Genomic DNA, 17,500 nt, shown 5'->3' on the forward strand with positions numbered 1-17,500 from the left:
CATTTTCCCAGGTTTTTAATGAAGGGGGATAAAACGTTTTTATCCAAGACGTATGATTTTTTTTTATTGTGGATACTTTTTTAAATTTCTTTATAAACTTAAAATCTCCTAAAGCTGGCAACTTTGTTAATGCTAACAAGAAAAAAATCATTATTTTTCAAACAAGGCCCAAAATATGTGCACTCATAATCAGAAATAGCTCAGATCTTAAAATTCTATTATTCCACCACACGATGAGGCGAATTAACTTAGAAACAAAAAAAATCAACTTAACTATTAGATAAACATAAGTTATATTTGTGAGATATTTTACATAAAATTAAGATTTGGGACCAAGGATCATGGAAATGAACTTTATTTTTGCAGACAATATACATACGTACAACGCGCAACTTAAATAACTGTAAGTTATAGTTAATTAACCAATGTAGCCAATTTAACTAATTTAACCCAGTAACCACTATTTATATTTAAAAATTAATGTTTTATGAACCAAAATACGATATCATTAAATCAACGCAGGCGGGAACGTATAGCTCTGCAAACTTGCAGGCTAGCACGCTTAAAACTCTTTTAAAACGACAACAAAAAAAAAGTTAAATTAATTTATATTATATTCAAATAAATTTTAAAATTAAATTCTAAATAGAAACTAAAACACTTTAATATCTAATGTTATTTGGTTAAAACAATTAGCTTAAAGCAACTATTTCAAGAAAATACGCAATCGAAATATTTGATTTCGTATTTTTACACTACATTCTACAAGTTTTACAAAAGAAGAAGTTTTACAAAAGAAGAAAAAGCAAACGTTGTATTCAACAACACTATGCATTACTCAATTTTAAATATCTCTTTAAAGAGCAAGAAAATACAGTAAATCTTCGAGGGTCATTTTGAATATAGGTTAATAGTTTAAACCAAAATTAAACGTAGAACAACGTGTAACTTTTAAGTGCCTAGTATACTTGTTTATAATAGTGCTTTTAAAATTACATATTTAAATTGTAAATCATAAAAAAGCAATTGCTTTAAAATAAAAAATAAAATAAAGTATGCTTTTAAATACTAAATACAAAGTATTTTAAAATAATAGTTAGAGATTTGAAAGCTGATTGCAAACAAGGTTTAATTGACGATAACCTTACATTTAAAAAAATTTGTAGTCATTTTTTTTTTCACAAGTTTTACATAAAATTTATACTTTGATATTTGTTGAGGATTTTTTTTATGATGATTTTTTAGCAAAAATAAGTTTACTTTAAAGTTTTGAGTCTAAATTTGATAAAACTTTTTGTGTTTAATTTTTTGCTATTTTAAACCTAATCTACCTTACTGTGCACCAGAACCACCATAGAACCCAACAAAAGACCCACCATCATAACCAACCATAAACCACTATAATACCCACTTGGAATACAATTTAAATATTAATTAAATCATTTGCACAAAAAATACATACAGAAAATTTTGCTATTCAGAACAGGTCTCACAAATTATAAGAGATTTTTGTTAATGTTTTGTACTCAATTATGATGGAGAAATTAAAGATAAAAATGTTTGTAAGCATTACCAAGAATATACATAAAAAATAGTCTTGTGGTACACTTAACACTAAAAATATTAATTATATGCGGCGCATAAATGCGGTGCTGATAAAGTCAATATATTATTAAGGTGTTGTCATTAAACTCAATTTCCAGCATGACAATATATAATTTTAAGGCCCAAACAAAAATTCGTTAAACTTTTGCATTAAATTTTGTTGCTAGCTTAGTAAAAGCATCAGCGATGTTGTCATGGTTTTCAAAAAGCATCAGCGATGTTGTCATTTGATGGTTTTCAAAAAGCATCAGCGATGTTGTCTTTTGATGGTTTTCAAAAAGCATAGGACCTTGTTAAAATTCATGTATAAAATGACAACATATGTCTACGTATTTAGATTTAATGTTTTGTAAAATTTTTCATCAATGCAGTGACTCCTTGTCATTTCTGAGAGTCAGTGATTTGAAATTTATTACTAATATTTTTTTTAATAGTTTTAACAAATTAATAATTTCTTGGCAAACTGCAAGATATTGACATATATTCTGTTTACAGGTGAACAGTGCAACACTTAATTGATTTTTTGTTAAATTCTACTTCACTCCTAACAAGGTTTCAAACAACCAGTATTGAGTTAGGAGTTATTAAAAAACAATGAATTGAGTTTGGTAAATAGTTAAAAAACGCTTGACAGAAGACTTAAAAATTTTTATGAATCTGAAAAGGTGGTATGAGTCAGGAAAACATAAAGATGGACAAGAGTTCCGAAGGGTTAAAACATTTTAGAGCATGCGAGAACAGGTGTAGTTTAAGGATGTGGACTTAGCTGAATGACGAGTCAAGCAAGAATGACTTATGGTTAATAGAAGTAAAATGGTTGCTCCATTGATCAGTGACCATAATAGTACTTGTATAAAAAAGAAACAGATGCAACTTTACAATGATAGGATAGAGTCTCAAGCTTGGAAAATAAAGCTGGCCTTACTACATTTGCAATGCATATTTGGACCTCGTCTGTAATAGGAAAGCATCAATAGAATAACCAGCCAATAAATCAACAGTATTCCATACAGAGAGGTATAAGAGATTTTTCAATTTCCAACTTATGACTGGTCCAACTTTCTACAACGAAAAACAGTAACCTGATATACTATAACTGTCTTATAAAGGTGAAATCCGATCCATATCACGGAAAGCATATAGCCTAAGGAACTTGCTGATATAGAGTTGATCTTTGTTTGCTATCGTAAAAACCAAATTTATGTAGAACATTCTGCAAGTAATATGATTAGTTCTTAGTTACACAATAATGAGCCGTTTTTAAATTGTCTACTAAGTTTCTTTTTCATTTTGACTAATAGATCATTTGAGTTGACATTTATCATCGTTTCATCAGCTCATACAAGAATAGTTTCTATTTCAGTATTCACTGCTCTTTTATAGAGGTTTTAAGTTGAAGTTATTTTTACTTCCGATTTTTTTTAACCACTCTTTCGAGCAGGTTGACATGAAATAGAAACCGTTGAAAACGAATTACAAGCCGCATCTTTTTTCATATTTTGACCATTTTTCTAAATATTAAAAACCTTCAATAAATAAGAAAAACCTTCAATAAATGAGGGGGTCCTCAACTTTATATGGCTATATCTTTTGAGCGTCAAAATATATTTTGATAAAATTCGAAGCCTAATTACAATTTATGATGGGATTCAAGATAATATTTTGTTTCTTTTAAAAAATTACTTTCCCTCAACCATGGGGATGCAGGGGGCGTTTTCAAAGGTTTTTCTACTCTTGTTTGCAAATCACGTGGTTTGCGCCTGAAATCGAAGTTAATTTTATTTTGAGACTAATTAAAAATGATCTAATATCAAATTAATGGCATAAACACGATAATTTAGACAAATCAGTCATTTACGTCAATTACGTAAATTACGTCAATTGCCTGATAATTTGTTTAAATTAAACTATTTGTTAGAGCATTGATTTACAAAATTTAAAAAATCTAATACAGAAAATATTAAATAAAAAACTTTTTATACAAAATGAGTCTGCAAAAAGCAAGATCTCATTCAGAAAATAGAAGATGGATATGTTTCTGTTGTGTCGATAAAGACAAAAAGTGTAAATCTTTGGAGAAGAATGATTCATTAATTCATCAAAGACTTGTGGACCCTGAATTCAGTCTGAGTCAAAGTTCTCATCAGTTCATCATGTGGGAGCTGCAAGACAAAATTATATTTAAAACAGAAAGGTAAAGTTATCAGTAAAGCTGTGGAGACTTTCTGGATAAATGGTCGTGATCAAGATAAAAAGTTGGGAAGAATTAAACAAAAAGATGGCAACTACAATTATGCTATTTGCTGCCTAGGGCAGTGAACTAAAAGTAGTAGTACACTTAATCTTTCTGAATTCACCTAGGTAGAATCTGAAAAGATTACATTCGAAAAAAGAAATTTATTTTGCTCAGAACGCTGTCAAATTGTTGGTCCTGGTATTCGACATCCTTGCAGCATAAAAAAAAAATCAAAGAATCAAAATATTGCTGACAGAGTTGTTTCTTGTACGCTAAAAAAATATCTGTTGTTGGTGATAGTAAAAAAATAAAACTTGCAACAAAAGGAAAAGCTCTTCCTGTTAAAGTATACAGAGACCGATCACCTATTAGGCATATAAGAAGCGAAACAATCATAAACTTAAAGATAAATCATGATCTTCCTATTGTGCAGTGTTAGGAATAATGAAAGAGATAAAAAAAGAAGTTGGACAATCTGGAATATAGGAGAACACCTATGCTGAAATTACGAACAAGTCACGCTACTTGAATAAATTTTACGATGTGATAAAATTTCAGCTCAAGATCGGTAGAAACTTTTTTGAAAAAGATATTGTTGATCTATCTATGCTCGTGACTGAAGTTTTTTCCTTCAGAAAAATTGATATATCTTATTCTGTTGTACGTGTTGGTATTGATAGAGGGCAGGGATCTCTAAAGATTGTCATAGACGTGTTTGACCTATCAGTATTAGATTTTAAACCAAGAAACCAGAAGTACACCGGGGTCAATAAAGTTTGACTTAGGCATAGTTCGAAACATAGAAGAGAATCATCACAATTTGAAAACACGTTTTCAACTCCTTCAACTCAATCAAGTGAAGCTTAGGTGGCTTCAACTCAATCAAGTGAAGCTTATGTGGCTGGTTCTAGACAAGAATTCAGGAAAGCCTTTCTAGGAAAGAAACATTTTTGCTATGATAGAAAAAAACATGATTACTCTTTAGGATAGAATAATTTAAGGATAGAAAAAAAGAAGAACATGTATCCTTTCTGGCAAAGAAAAATAAAAAACTTGCTAGCAAAAACTTTTTTAGGATAGAAATCGCACAAGTAAAAGTCATTTTCTTTCTAGCAAAGAAAATTGGAAAAACGTACTAGCAAAGAAATTTTAGAAAAGAAATTTTAAAAACGTGCTAGCAAAGAAATTTTAAGAAAGAATTGGCGCGCAATTTGGTAATTACAGTTATGATTTTTAATTGAATAAATGTTAAATAAGTATAATCTAATTCTAACAAAGTCTTTGTGAAATAATAAAGATTATCTGAAATTTCTGAATCATTCATCAGTGATTCACTTTTATTATAAATGTTAATTCTGTCCTAGCAAGTTTTTTTGGATTAATGAAATAAAATTCTGTCGTAGCAAGTTTTTTAGATTTTTTAAATAAAATTCTTTCCTAGCAAGTTTTTCGCATTTATTAAACAAAATTTTTTCCAAGCAACTTGTTTACGTTTATTAAAAAATATTCTTTCTTAGAAAGTATTTCAAGTTTCTTTTCAAAATTTCTGCCAAAAAATGTTCTTTTGTAAAAATTCTTTTCTAGTAAGGTTTCTTTATTTCTATCATAAAACATTCTATTTTGAAATTATTCTTTCCTAGTTTTCTATCCTCATTTTATTCTTGTCTAGCATGGCACACCGAAGCTTACCTTGGCTTCTGACCTCAAATTGATCAACATCATCATTGGATTATCAGTATCTTATTTCATTTATATTTTATATTTTAAATACACCGAAGCTTACCTTGGCTTCTGACCTCAAATTGATCAACATCATCATTGGATTATCAGTATCTTATTTCATATAATTAATAAATAACCTATAAGTTATTTTCTATAATTAAGGGTCGCGGTAGAAAATACTCGTGTTGCTAATGTGATGGGCCCATGCATGAAAAAGGAGTTCAAAGAACTTTCGGATCATTAGCAGATGAATTCGAAAAATACCAATTAGATAACAAACCTCGTATACAGATGCAATATTATAAAAATGTTACTTATCCATGTCTGTTGGATGAGAAATTGCCTGAAGAAATTATCAACATAGTTCCACCACCTGAATATCATATTTATGAACACCATGTTAGTAAAATTATTGATCTTCTCTTCACTGATAAAAATTTGATGGAGTTTCTTGAAAAGAAAACGGTTATCAGGCATGGCTATAATGGTGGTGGTTTTGATGGACTTAACTGTGCCAAAGTTTTAAGATCATTTGACGAAATGACGCTTTATTCTCCAAGTGAATATCTGGAATGTATTGAAACCCTGAGGAGGTTTAAAGAAGGTACTTCATTGCTTTTTAAAATTTTTAACACTTCTTAGAACGTTTTTAATTCAATTAGTACAGATAGGGGACATTTTGACCTACCAGTCTAAATAAAATTAGGAGACACAAATATGTTAATATTATTATTTTCAGCAAGTTAATTTTGGTTAAATTTTGTTTGATTTAGTAACTGAATGCTGTTTTGGGATGAAATTCGATATATCTTACAAAGAAAAAGTAGACAAATTTGAGGAGTTCATGCTTCACTTAAAAGTATATGTCCATGATGTATTCGCAAATTTCACTTGGATGGAAGTTTCACATAATCAGGTTCTATCTCAAGGAGTATCTCGAAATTCCGCTCGGTATTACATTAGAACAAACATCTGAAGCAGTGCATAAAAACGTAAACAAAACACTGAAAAGGTTCGTTGTGTCTAAGAAAAACGTTCATCACGGTGAAAATCTAAGAGCTATGATTGTTGAATACAGTTCAAGGAGATTGTAAGAAGATTTTTCAAGAATATATTTAGATTGAAAAGATTATATTTTTGAAAATACTGTTTGTGGCATTTCATTTGTCTGATTTTGTTATCGGAAATTTATTCATGTTTTGAGTGTGTCAGTAGAGATGGAAAACTTGTTGCATTCCTAATAGATTTTTGACAAGATGATAATTGCAACCATTATTTTGCTAATATTTATTAAAATGAATAGTTTTTTGCTAAAAATTATGGGCAGGAATATCCTTGAAAAATGACCCCTGCATTCCCCTGGTTGAGGAAAATTATTTTTTGAAAAACAAAAATTCTTTATCTTGAATTTAAACATAAATTGCAAATAGATTTTAAATTTTAGCAAAATATATTTAGACGTTCAAAAGATACAGCCTCATAAAGTTTAGGACCCCCTCATTTTTCAAAGGTTTTAAATATTTAGAAAAATGGTCAAAAAATTAAAAAAGATGCGGTTTTTAATTCCTTTCCAACGGTTTCTATTAAATGACAACGTGCTCGAAAGAGTGATTAAAAAATATCTGAAGTAAAAGTAACTTCAACTTTAAACCTCTAAAAATGAGCAGTGATAGGCACAGGTGATAAGCAGTGTATTACTTCTTTTAACAAAAACACAAGCATCAGCATTTTTTTTTGTTTTTTTGTATTTCTTTGAGAAAGTCACTTAAAACATGTTGCCAATTTCTACCACTTTGTTTTAAACCATAAAGGTTTTTTTTTAATTTCCATACTAATTGCTGTTGTGGGTTTTTTCATAACCATGAGGCTGGTTGACATAAATTTCATGTTCTATAGATACAAATAGATAAGCACTTTTAAGATCCATTTTATGTAAAATGACGTTATATTGGATTGAAAGTTGCATTAAAACTCACCATTACCGTAGCTAAAATAGTTTCTAAATAATCAATCCCTTGAATTTAATTGTAGCCTTTTGCTGCATATTTGGCTTTGTATATATTCAGGGACGAACGTACACCAGTTTTGGTACCGCTCGAGCGGTATGGGGCGCCTAAAAATATTTTACTTTGGCTTTTTTTTAAAAATACGAAAAAAGTTTAGGTTTCAAATAAATTAATGAATAAATAATTATTTGCTTATTTTAGCTAATTCATTTTTTTTTATGACAATTTTTTTATTTTCATTTAAAACTGTCATTTTGTTACAACCGAACGATAGATTTGAAAAAATGAATTTAAACTTATTACGATACTCTATCTAAAGACAGTGGAATGAATGCCAAAAAATGTTTTTTTGAAAGATAGAACAATTTTAGAATATTTATTTAAAATAAGCTTTTGCTTGTTTATTACTAATAAAACAAATTTTTTTTATTACATTTGAACCACTCCATCAGTCCCCGCAATGAGCCCAAAATTCGTTTTTAGACCATTTTTGAGTTTTGTTTTAGTCAAATCAAAGCGGCGACTTTTTCCGTGGAACAATTATGAAAAATTTTTGGGGCTGTTTTATACATATGAAAATTATGAAATTATGTAATATGTTGAAAGTATCTTTATTATTTTCACTTTAAAATTTACATTTCTTAACCTTTTGAAAATTGAACAAGTTGCCTTAACAAGTTTCACAATTCTCTTGCGGTAGTTATTAACCACCATCAGATTTTTGACATAATGTTTAAACTCCAGACAATAATCGTTCTGGTTTCATGTCTCAGTTGGCGTCTTTACCCACTTCAACTCTGCTTTCCTATTATTCAACAGATAAAATATTAAAACTCTGTTCAGTTATCAGTGAGACCAAGCTGGGAGGATTATCCTGACAAAACATTACAATGTATTTTTATATATAAATATACATGTATATATTTATATATATATAAATATATATATATATATATATATATATATATATTTATATATATATATATATATATAAATATATATATATATATATATATATATATATATATATATATATATATCCATGTATATTTATATAAAAAAAATCATCATCATCATTATCATTCTCCAGTAATATGAATAATTTAAAAAAAAAATTTTTAATCGTTTTTTAACAACTAACTCTAGTTAGAATAAAACACCCAGTGTTTGCCATGCAACCTAGTCTTTGCCACTAGTTCACTAAAAAACATGCAAAGCAAAAACTTATTTGCTGGAATGTTTTGAAACCTTTTCTAAAAAAAACTCAGATGTTTTCTATATAACTGACGAGAAAGTGACGATGGTAGCTTTAAAAATAAAGGTACAGGATTTATTTAAAAAAAGACTTTGCCCAGAGGTCCCTTATGCTTAATGACAAATTTTAGATAAGGTTTTCGATAGTCATTTTTGTCTTTTTCAGAATAATTTTCAAAGTTTTTATATTTTAGTTCAAATACTTTTTTTTGTTGTATCATTAAATAAAAAAATTTTTCAGCTTATAGAAACAGTTATTAGGTTTTTCTACATATAATTTTTTTTTCCTCTTATTTTCGTATACTGTAAATCCATTAAGGTAAATGCTAGAATGTTCTATGACGAGGTTGAAGAAGTGGTGTAGGGTAATTGGTTTTTAATCAGTAATTATTGTTAATGTGTTCATACAATTTAATGTGTAATTTGGATTTCTGAAGGCAGCATGGTTAAAGGTGGTAGAGGGTTGTAAAACAAAATCCAAATCTTATGTTAGTCATTTTTTCTGATGTAATCAACTTCGATGACTGAGGTGAAAAGTAAAAGTGCTTTTAAGAAATGCAGATTAACAGCCATTTAATCCTGATGCTATTGATTACACAAAGTTAACTTTACAAGAAGAACATGCTAGAGATGAGAGCCTATTTGAGGGTGTCAATCAAAGTGGCTTTGAAGCTTCAACCCAAGTAAAACCAATATTATACTTCAATGAGAGTACTCAGACTAAGCCAAGTGAGAAACTCTTCAAATAGGTTTTACTGAAGAACAGGCAACTGGCTTATACATAAACCTGTAGGTTATAAATACATTTTGTGAACAAAATATAGGATTGGGACAAATTATACACTTTGTTAAATTTTAAGCACTTTTCTACAGCTATATGTTCTTCAACTCATTTGTGCAACATTTTGTAACATTTGAAGCCTCTGCTAAATTAGTATTTAAAATATTTATACAGAATTTAAAAAGCTGCAATGAATTTGTATTGGAATATCCAAGATTTGACGTGCTTAAAACAAGCGAGCAAAGTAACTGGTTTGGTTTTGCGTTTGAATGAAACAGATAATTGGAGAAACAAACCAACACATTCACAAATCCAAGTTCTCCCAAGAGTCAACTATCAACTAATGAAACTAATTACATTTTTCTTCTTCTGATAATTCAAAAATAATATCTTCTTTGCCTGTGGTAGTTTTCAAACAAAGGAGATCCAGTATTAGTTCTGCCATGATCAACCATAGCACAGTGGGCCAGAATTCACTTTTACTGGACAAAATACATGACTAATTTAATATTAGAGCTATATATACTAAAATTAGTATGAGAACCATAATGTTGTTTGCGCTTTTTATAAAGGTAATATTTTTTTATTTCGTTGCTATGGATACCTTTATTTTGAAGCAACCTATTTTTGTTTCTGCAGATATTTTGTAAGTGCTATATTCATTAAATTTGGCATGAGTACCAATATGAGATCACACTTCTTACAAAAGTGATAATTTTTAAATTTAGTTGCTATGGATATTTATATTGCTTAGTTACCGATACTTTCCTTAGTTACAATGTGGTAAATTGGTATTTGAATATTTTATCGGATTTTTGGCCCACCTATATTGAATAACAATTGAGTATTTAGGTAAATAATGTTTTAGGAATAATAAAAGCAAAAAATAGTGCAAGAAAACATTGTCAATTTTAAATTACATCAAAAAATTATAAATGAATAATAGCATTTGAAGATTGTTTAAATAATTGTAAAACATCTGAATTTATTTATGATTTGTTTGTTGTGATGATGATTTACGCAGTGATGAAATAACAGGATCACTGGAAACTATGAGAAACTAAGATCAGCATTTGTTGCTCTTCTGGATGTTTTTGGCTGAAATTTTCATGATAAGATTTGAAGTCTTTATTTCTGGCCTCTTGAGCATATAGGGCATAAGTCCGATGGGTTATGTAAGGCTTTTAATTATGTCATACCCATGTATCAATACTTTGTGAACTGATTGATCCACGTAATACCATGGATAAAGGGACACATGTAGTCTTACAGTGTTGAAAGAATAATTCTTGAATTGTGAGCAGTCTATTTCATATTCTGAAGAAAGCGTTACCAAAATAATGTAAAATCTGAATATAAGGTTTTGATCAATACCCAGAATTTCAGCTGTTTGTTCATATGCTGCAAAAGTACGCCTTGAGGTATTGCCGTCATTGCTTGTTCCAGAACCACCACTTTTAGGGAAATCAACAACAAGTCCCATTTTGTTATTAAAATCAGTTTGAATCTTTTGTTTAGCTGCAGATGCCTTTTCTTTGTGTCAATCACAGATTCCTTGGATTCCATTTTGTATGCAAATCTTATGGGTTTTCAATAGGCTGTGGGTGACAACTTCTGATTTCTCCGAACAGGCACCTTTTCGTTGCTGTTTTTAAATTCAGTCAAATCCAATGGGATTAAAGAAGTAATAAATAATGATTCTTCACGCTTTAAATCTCTGTTTATGACAGGTTTTGATAAGACTTGTTTATAAATGCTTTGGCCAGTAGCACCATCAAAACCAGCCTTACACGCGAGTATTATTGTTTTTATTGCTTTGTTGTTTAATATCAAGTACCTTAGCACAGGTTTCTGGACTGCACAGATTCTTTGCAAAGTATGAATCATTAAATCTTTTAAAGGAACTGAAGCTTAATAATCCTCCAATGTTATATTTGCAGGATAACATTTCAATTTTGCATCTCTGACATCATTGTAAGCGGGTAGATGTTATATTCTTTCTCCAAGTCTCCGCTTGTAATCAATTGATGGGTAGTTTTTGTTAGACTTGCATCAAAATTTAAAGCCAGTACTTCGTCTGCTGAATATTTAGTTGCTTTATCTGAATTTGAAATATTTAAAACGTTCTTGGCAGCAATAACAATAGATTCAACTCTAAATTTTTTATTATCAACAAAAAATAATTCATTGGATGAATGAGATTCAATTTAACAAGATACACGCCGTTTTTTAGTTTTATTAGAACTATTATCAAATACAACTGGTTAGACCACGTCTACTTGCAGTTGGTTGTCTTTTTTTTCTGAAAATTAAATATTCATTAAGTCAGTTCACAAACTTCTTTTCAAAATTTTTGAAAGTGTTGTTTCCAGATTTCCACTCTTTTTATATACAAATAAACAAATCGTTGAACAGTATGTCTAAAATCAACGTCTTTAAATTCAGCAAATTTTGGCTGAATAAATTTTAATTACCTTCAGCAAAACTTTGTTTTGAAGTACTAAGATTGTTTTTTCGGAGAAAATTATGAATGTCTAAGTTTAATATCTAAATAAACCATATCTAAATAATTATTCTAACAATTATTTTGTTTTTTCAAAGTTTAAGGTGGTCCTACACTCATAAAAGCTTATTTTTATAAAAAAAAAAAAAATTTTTTAAAAGCTTATTTTATTTATTCATAACTTGTGAATAGTCTCTGATTATATTGGATTGTAAACAAACTCTATTAAAAAAGATATTAGCTGTTATATTTAGGTATCTTAAAAAAGTATCCTTAGAAACGCTCATAGCAACCACATTTTGAGTTATTTTTAGGTTAATAACTAGTCAAATATCTTTTTTATTGTTAAACATTGATGTGAATATAAAACCTCGTTTTGGTTATACGCAACTTAAAGTCATAAGTTATAAAATAGCCTGTACAAGTTGTTCGTAAATGAAAAAAGTGCTGTCAATTTTAAGAGCTTTTGGATATTTGTTTATATTGCAACCCATTTGTATTGGTACCAAGCGAATTATATTTAAAATTATGGCTAAGGGGAATAAGAAAATTTTTAACAGAAAAAGAAAGAGAACGAATCAGCATCTTCACAACAAATTTGTCATATGCAGTGATGACAAACAAAACAAAGAAGTTGAAATTGATATACTACTGTGATCAAAAAGTAAGGTGAATTTTTTTATAAAATGAAAAATCTTTATTTATTCTTCCAAATCTGTATCGTCCCCCTCAAAATAATCCCCCCCGGCCCCAATGCACTTTTGCCAACGTTTTTTCCAGTCTTCGAAGCATGCCGAAAAGTCCTCGGTAGGGATAGCCTTTAATGCGCGTGCCGATTCACGTTGGATCTCTTCAATGGACTCAAAACGATTTCCCCGGAGTGGTCTCTTGAGCTTTGGGAACAGCCAGAAGTCACACGGTGCTAAGTCGGGCGAATACGGTTGTTGTGGAGCAACATGGGTAGAGTTTTTGGCGAAAAACTCACGAAGAACCAGTGCTTTGTGCGAAGGCGCATTATCGTGGTGCAAAATCCAAGAGTTATTGGCCCATAATTCCGGTCTATTTTTGCGAATAGCTTCACGCAAACGTCGCATAACGCTTAAATAATATTCCTTGTTGACAGTTTGGCCAGTTGGAAGGAATTCGTAGTGCACGACACCACAATAATCAAAGAAAACAGTCAACATGACCTTGATTTTTGAGCGACTTTGACGTGGTTGCTTCGGTCTCGGCTCGCCTTTTTCACGGTATTCACTCGATTGGTCGGTTGTTTCAGGGTCGTATGCGTAGACCCAAGTCTCATCGCCAGTAATAATTTGTTTGTAGACGTCTTGATAGTCAGAAAGCATTGTTTCACACGTTTTAACGCGACGCTCTTTTTCAAAGAAATTGAGAAATTTCGGCACCAAACGTGATTTGAGTCTTCTGAGGCCCAAATGATCCTTCAAAATCGCTTGCACCGACCCAAATGATATTCCAACCATGTCAACAAGGTCTCGAATGGTTAACCGACGATTTGCAAGCACCAATTCTTTGATTTTGCTGATGTGGCGATCATCAATCGAAGTCGATGGTCGTCCGGAGCGTTCCAAGTCATCAACACGTTCTCGGCCTTCTTTGAAGTCTTTGTACCTCTTGTAAACATTTTTTTGAGACATAGTCTCTTCACCGAAGGCCTTTTGCAACATTCGATACGTTTCAGCAGCAGAAATATCATTCCGCAAACAAAATGTAATAGCACTTCTTTGCTCAACAAAATTAGACTTCGTGAAATTCGCCGAATGCACTTTTGGTACTTCAGAAACAAGCGTAAACAAAAAAAAAAAAATTATGAGTTTGACATGTAATTTGGCGCAAATGTTAATGACATTCCTACCAACTTAAAAATAAAAAAGATTGGACGATTCGAATAAGGCGGGAAGTTTAAATTAAAAATTCACCTTACTTTTTGGTCACAGTAGTATCAAATACTGTTGATGATGTAGATTTTTCTTCTGACACAGAAAGTGAGTCTTCACAATCAGATATAGAGGAGAATAATAACGTTGATAAATTTGATTATTTTATTTTAATAAACTTAAAGATTTTTTAAACTGTTATAGAAAAATTTGGGAAATGCTTTACTTGCAACAAAAACATACAAGTTATTGACAATTTAAAATCTCGAAAGGGGTTAGCCCATTCTTTAAAAATACACTGTGAATATTGTTTAAACAGAAAGCTATTTTTTACCTCAAAACCCTGTGAATATATTAGTAAAGAGGAAGGTTCAAAAATGAAGGAGCCGTTTGATATAAATATTAGAAGCATTATTGCCTCACGAGAGATTGGTGTTGGTTTTGAAACCATGGAAAGATTTTTTTCTTGCTTGAACGTATTTAGTATCACAAACAATTGTTATCATCGTCACACTCAAGGTTCTATAAAGCAAGCATATCATACAGCAGCTGGTGAAAGCATGCTAAAAGCTGCTAAAAGCTTACATTCTAATTCTGAATGCCCAAACAAAAATGTGTTACCGTTGATGGAACCTGGCAAACCCGAGGATATTCCTCCCTTAATGGAGTAGTAACAACAATCATTGATAAAAAATGTATTGATGTTGAAGTACTTTCAAAATTTTGCCATGGCTGTGTCTCTCGGGAAAATAAAAAGTCAACTCCAGAGTATGCAGTATGGTTTGCAAATCATCAAAACTAAATCTGTGATCAATTCTATGCAGAACTTCTATGGCCTAGCCATTAGAAACAATCTTGAAAATTTGTATGCTATGAAAAAAGCTGTTTGGGCAGTTTTGTTTCATTGCACAGATTTTGACGACAAGGAATGGCAACACCATATGTGCCCAAGAGATTCAGAGACTTGGTGTAAATATCATTTAGACAGAGTTCATGCTGTAAATACTTATGTAGAGCAAATGAATCTTTCTGTTGCAGTCTTTAACATTTTGAAACCAACTTTTATTGATTTATCTTCAGATGATTTACTAAAAAAATGATAAGACCCAAAACGCCAACGAGGCACTCAACCAGATTATTTGGAGACGCTGCTCAAAAAATATTTTTGTGGGTAGAGTGGTCTTAGAGTCTGCAGTTAATTCATCTGTTATTGAATCTAATGAAGGGCCTAATAGAATCCTCTCTGTACTAAATAAATTTCATCTAACAGGATATGTTACGCCTATGAAACTTAAAAGAGAAGAAAACAACTATTAAAAAGGGTTGCTTAGACAAAGATGATGAAGAAAAAAACTCGAAATATATTCCTGGAGGGTTTTGATATGTTTTTTGTGAACTTTTTATTATGGTTTTATTCTTTTGTTTTATATGTTTGTCGTTTTCTCAGAATAAAGTTTTGCTTCGAATAAAAATCTTTAAAACATGATAACTTTGGACTCGTTTAAGCTTTTTATCTAATTTTTTTTTGATTTTTTACATAATTAAAAAGGATCCGAATGAGAGAAGGATATATAAAATAAAATAAGGAAAGTACTTTTTTATGAGACTAATGTTGGCCATTTGTCCACCAATTTTTCTATGTTTGTTTCAAATCTTGTTTTTATATGCTGTGAATAATAAAAAATGCTTTTCTCAGATTAATATAACTCAATGAGTATACACACCAATTTTCAGCTTGATATGATAAGTATTTTGATTGCTGACTTGTCACAAAAAATGCTAGTTTTTTCATTCATTTTTTAAATAATTGGCTAATCGTGACATTTTTTTTTTGTTATAAAGTTGATTTTTGTAAATAGTTTATAGAACCACATTTTTGGAGAAAAAATTAAATCGAAAACTCTTTGCTTTCAAAAGTTAGCCACAAAAATGTGGAGGACCACCTTAATGTTACAATATATATGCCGCGTCGACTACTAATTCTTGTTAGTAATTAAGTTACTACAAGTGTTAGTAATTAAAATTAAAAGTAATTAAATTACTGTTAGTGTTAGTAATTAATTTACTAACATCTACCGAAAATATGTTGTTGCTATGCTATGCAAAGTAAGTATCCATAGCAACCAAAAAAAATTAACCTTATAAGAATTGTGAATCTCATTTTAATACATACCCCAAATATTGTGTACTTAGCGCAAATAAAATACTGTTAAAACAACATTAATGTTAAAATGAGTTGATGCTATGCAAAATTTAGTACCATAGCAACCAACTTAAAACATATATAATATCTGAACGGGGATTTAAGGGGACGCGCAATCAATTAAAACTCGATTGAAGCATCATATAGCTTAAATCAATATAAGGCAGCACATGGCAAATTGTGGTAATTATTAGTTATAGTGCGGCAAAAAATAAATTTCTTAAGGAATTTTTTTTTTAATCTGTGATTTTCAAAGTATAACTGAGATAACATGCTATGACATTTATTTCACACATTGTTTTTTCTCATCTCTAAATACTCTAGAATAACATGTACTAATTTTTTTTTCAAAAACGTAGGTGTAATTGAAATATAACACAACGTTGATGTCACCGATAATAATTTTTTTTTTTTTTTTTTATTTCAACATTCAAATGTTCTGGTAACTAAGGGATTTAATATAAATAAATTATCAATAAATTTCTCTTAATATATATATAGATACTAAAATTAAATAAGTTTTCAAGATTAGACAACTAAAATTTTTCCAATTTTGTCCACCTACTGGCCCACTATGCATAGGTGGTTTCTTTCGCCCAAAAAAGCTAATAGTTAGTCATGGCCATTTTAAAATTTTATTTTACTAATGATCTTATATTACTTTGAACTTGAATAGTCATAAAAACATGTTTTCTTTATTGTACTATTCTATACTGTTCTTAGCTAAAATTCACACTTGCGCAAGAGTTCATTCAGCATCTATTGTGATGTCAGATTAAGTTGTATCCGTCCTGGAGAAAATGAACACTACTGAGATGACAAAGAAGTTAAAAAATAAAATGTTTTACCTTTACGTATTGGACAATGATATATGATATTGTTAACTCACTAGACAATAAAATACATTCATTCAAAAATAAAATCCATTTATCCTTAACTAATAACTAATAGACTGAACTTACATTTTCAGCACTTGTGAAGTGTTTTTATTAAAATATATAAACACTGAATTATATAGAACAAACTACACATGCATAAGCAAAGTTTAAGACATTGTATGAAATATATATTGTAAAAAAAAAAAAAAAATTAAAATAATCACTTACTGTATAGCCAAAGCATTTATTTGTTAGGAAACGGAACGTTTTTGCTCAACGGTATTTTTCCTATTGGTAGTGATGGTGGTTTAAATATTCAATCTGGTTTTATGATGTATCAAGCCATGAAATATGCTGTAAATGTGGTAGGTATATAATATAATAAGTATATATATATATATATATATATATATA

At 29.9% G+C, this 17,500-nt stretch overlaps 1 protein-coding gene across 2 annotated transcripts in view; it reads left to right on the forward strand.

Annotated features, from left to right (window-relative positions):
• Positions 1–17,500, forward strand: part of LOC105847451 (metabotropic glutamate receptor 3) — a 54,156-nt gene that overhangs the window by 8,142 nt on the left and 28,514 nt on the right. Inside the window, exons 1-3 of one of the 2 annotated variants that reach the window (XM_065790321.1) lie at positions 16,708–16,819; positions 16,932–17,034; positions 17,342–17,451. In XM_065790321.1, coding sequence (XP_065646393.1) covers positions 17,416–17,451 — 36 coding nt within the window. In that variant the 5' untranslated portion in view covers positions 16,708–16,819; positions 16,932–17,034; positions 17,342–17,415. Of the gene's footprint in view, positions 1–16,707; positions 16,820–16,931; positions 17,035–17,341; positions 17,452–17,500 lie in introns of those variants that run through there. The other variant, XM_065790320.1, reaches the window with a different exon arrangement.

The sequence above is a fragment of the Hydra vulgaris genome, chromosome 02 (assembly GCF_038396675.1).
Source record: "Hydra vulgaris chromosome 02, alternate assembly HydraT2T_AEP".
Classification (NCBI taxonomy): Eukaryota; Metazoa; Cnidaria; class Hydrozoa; order Anthoathecata; family Hydridae; genus Hydra; species Hydra vulgaris.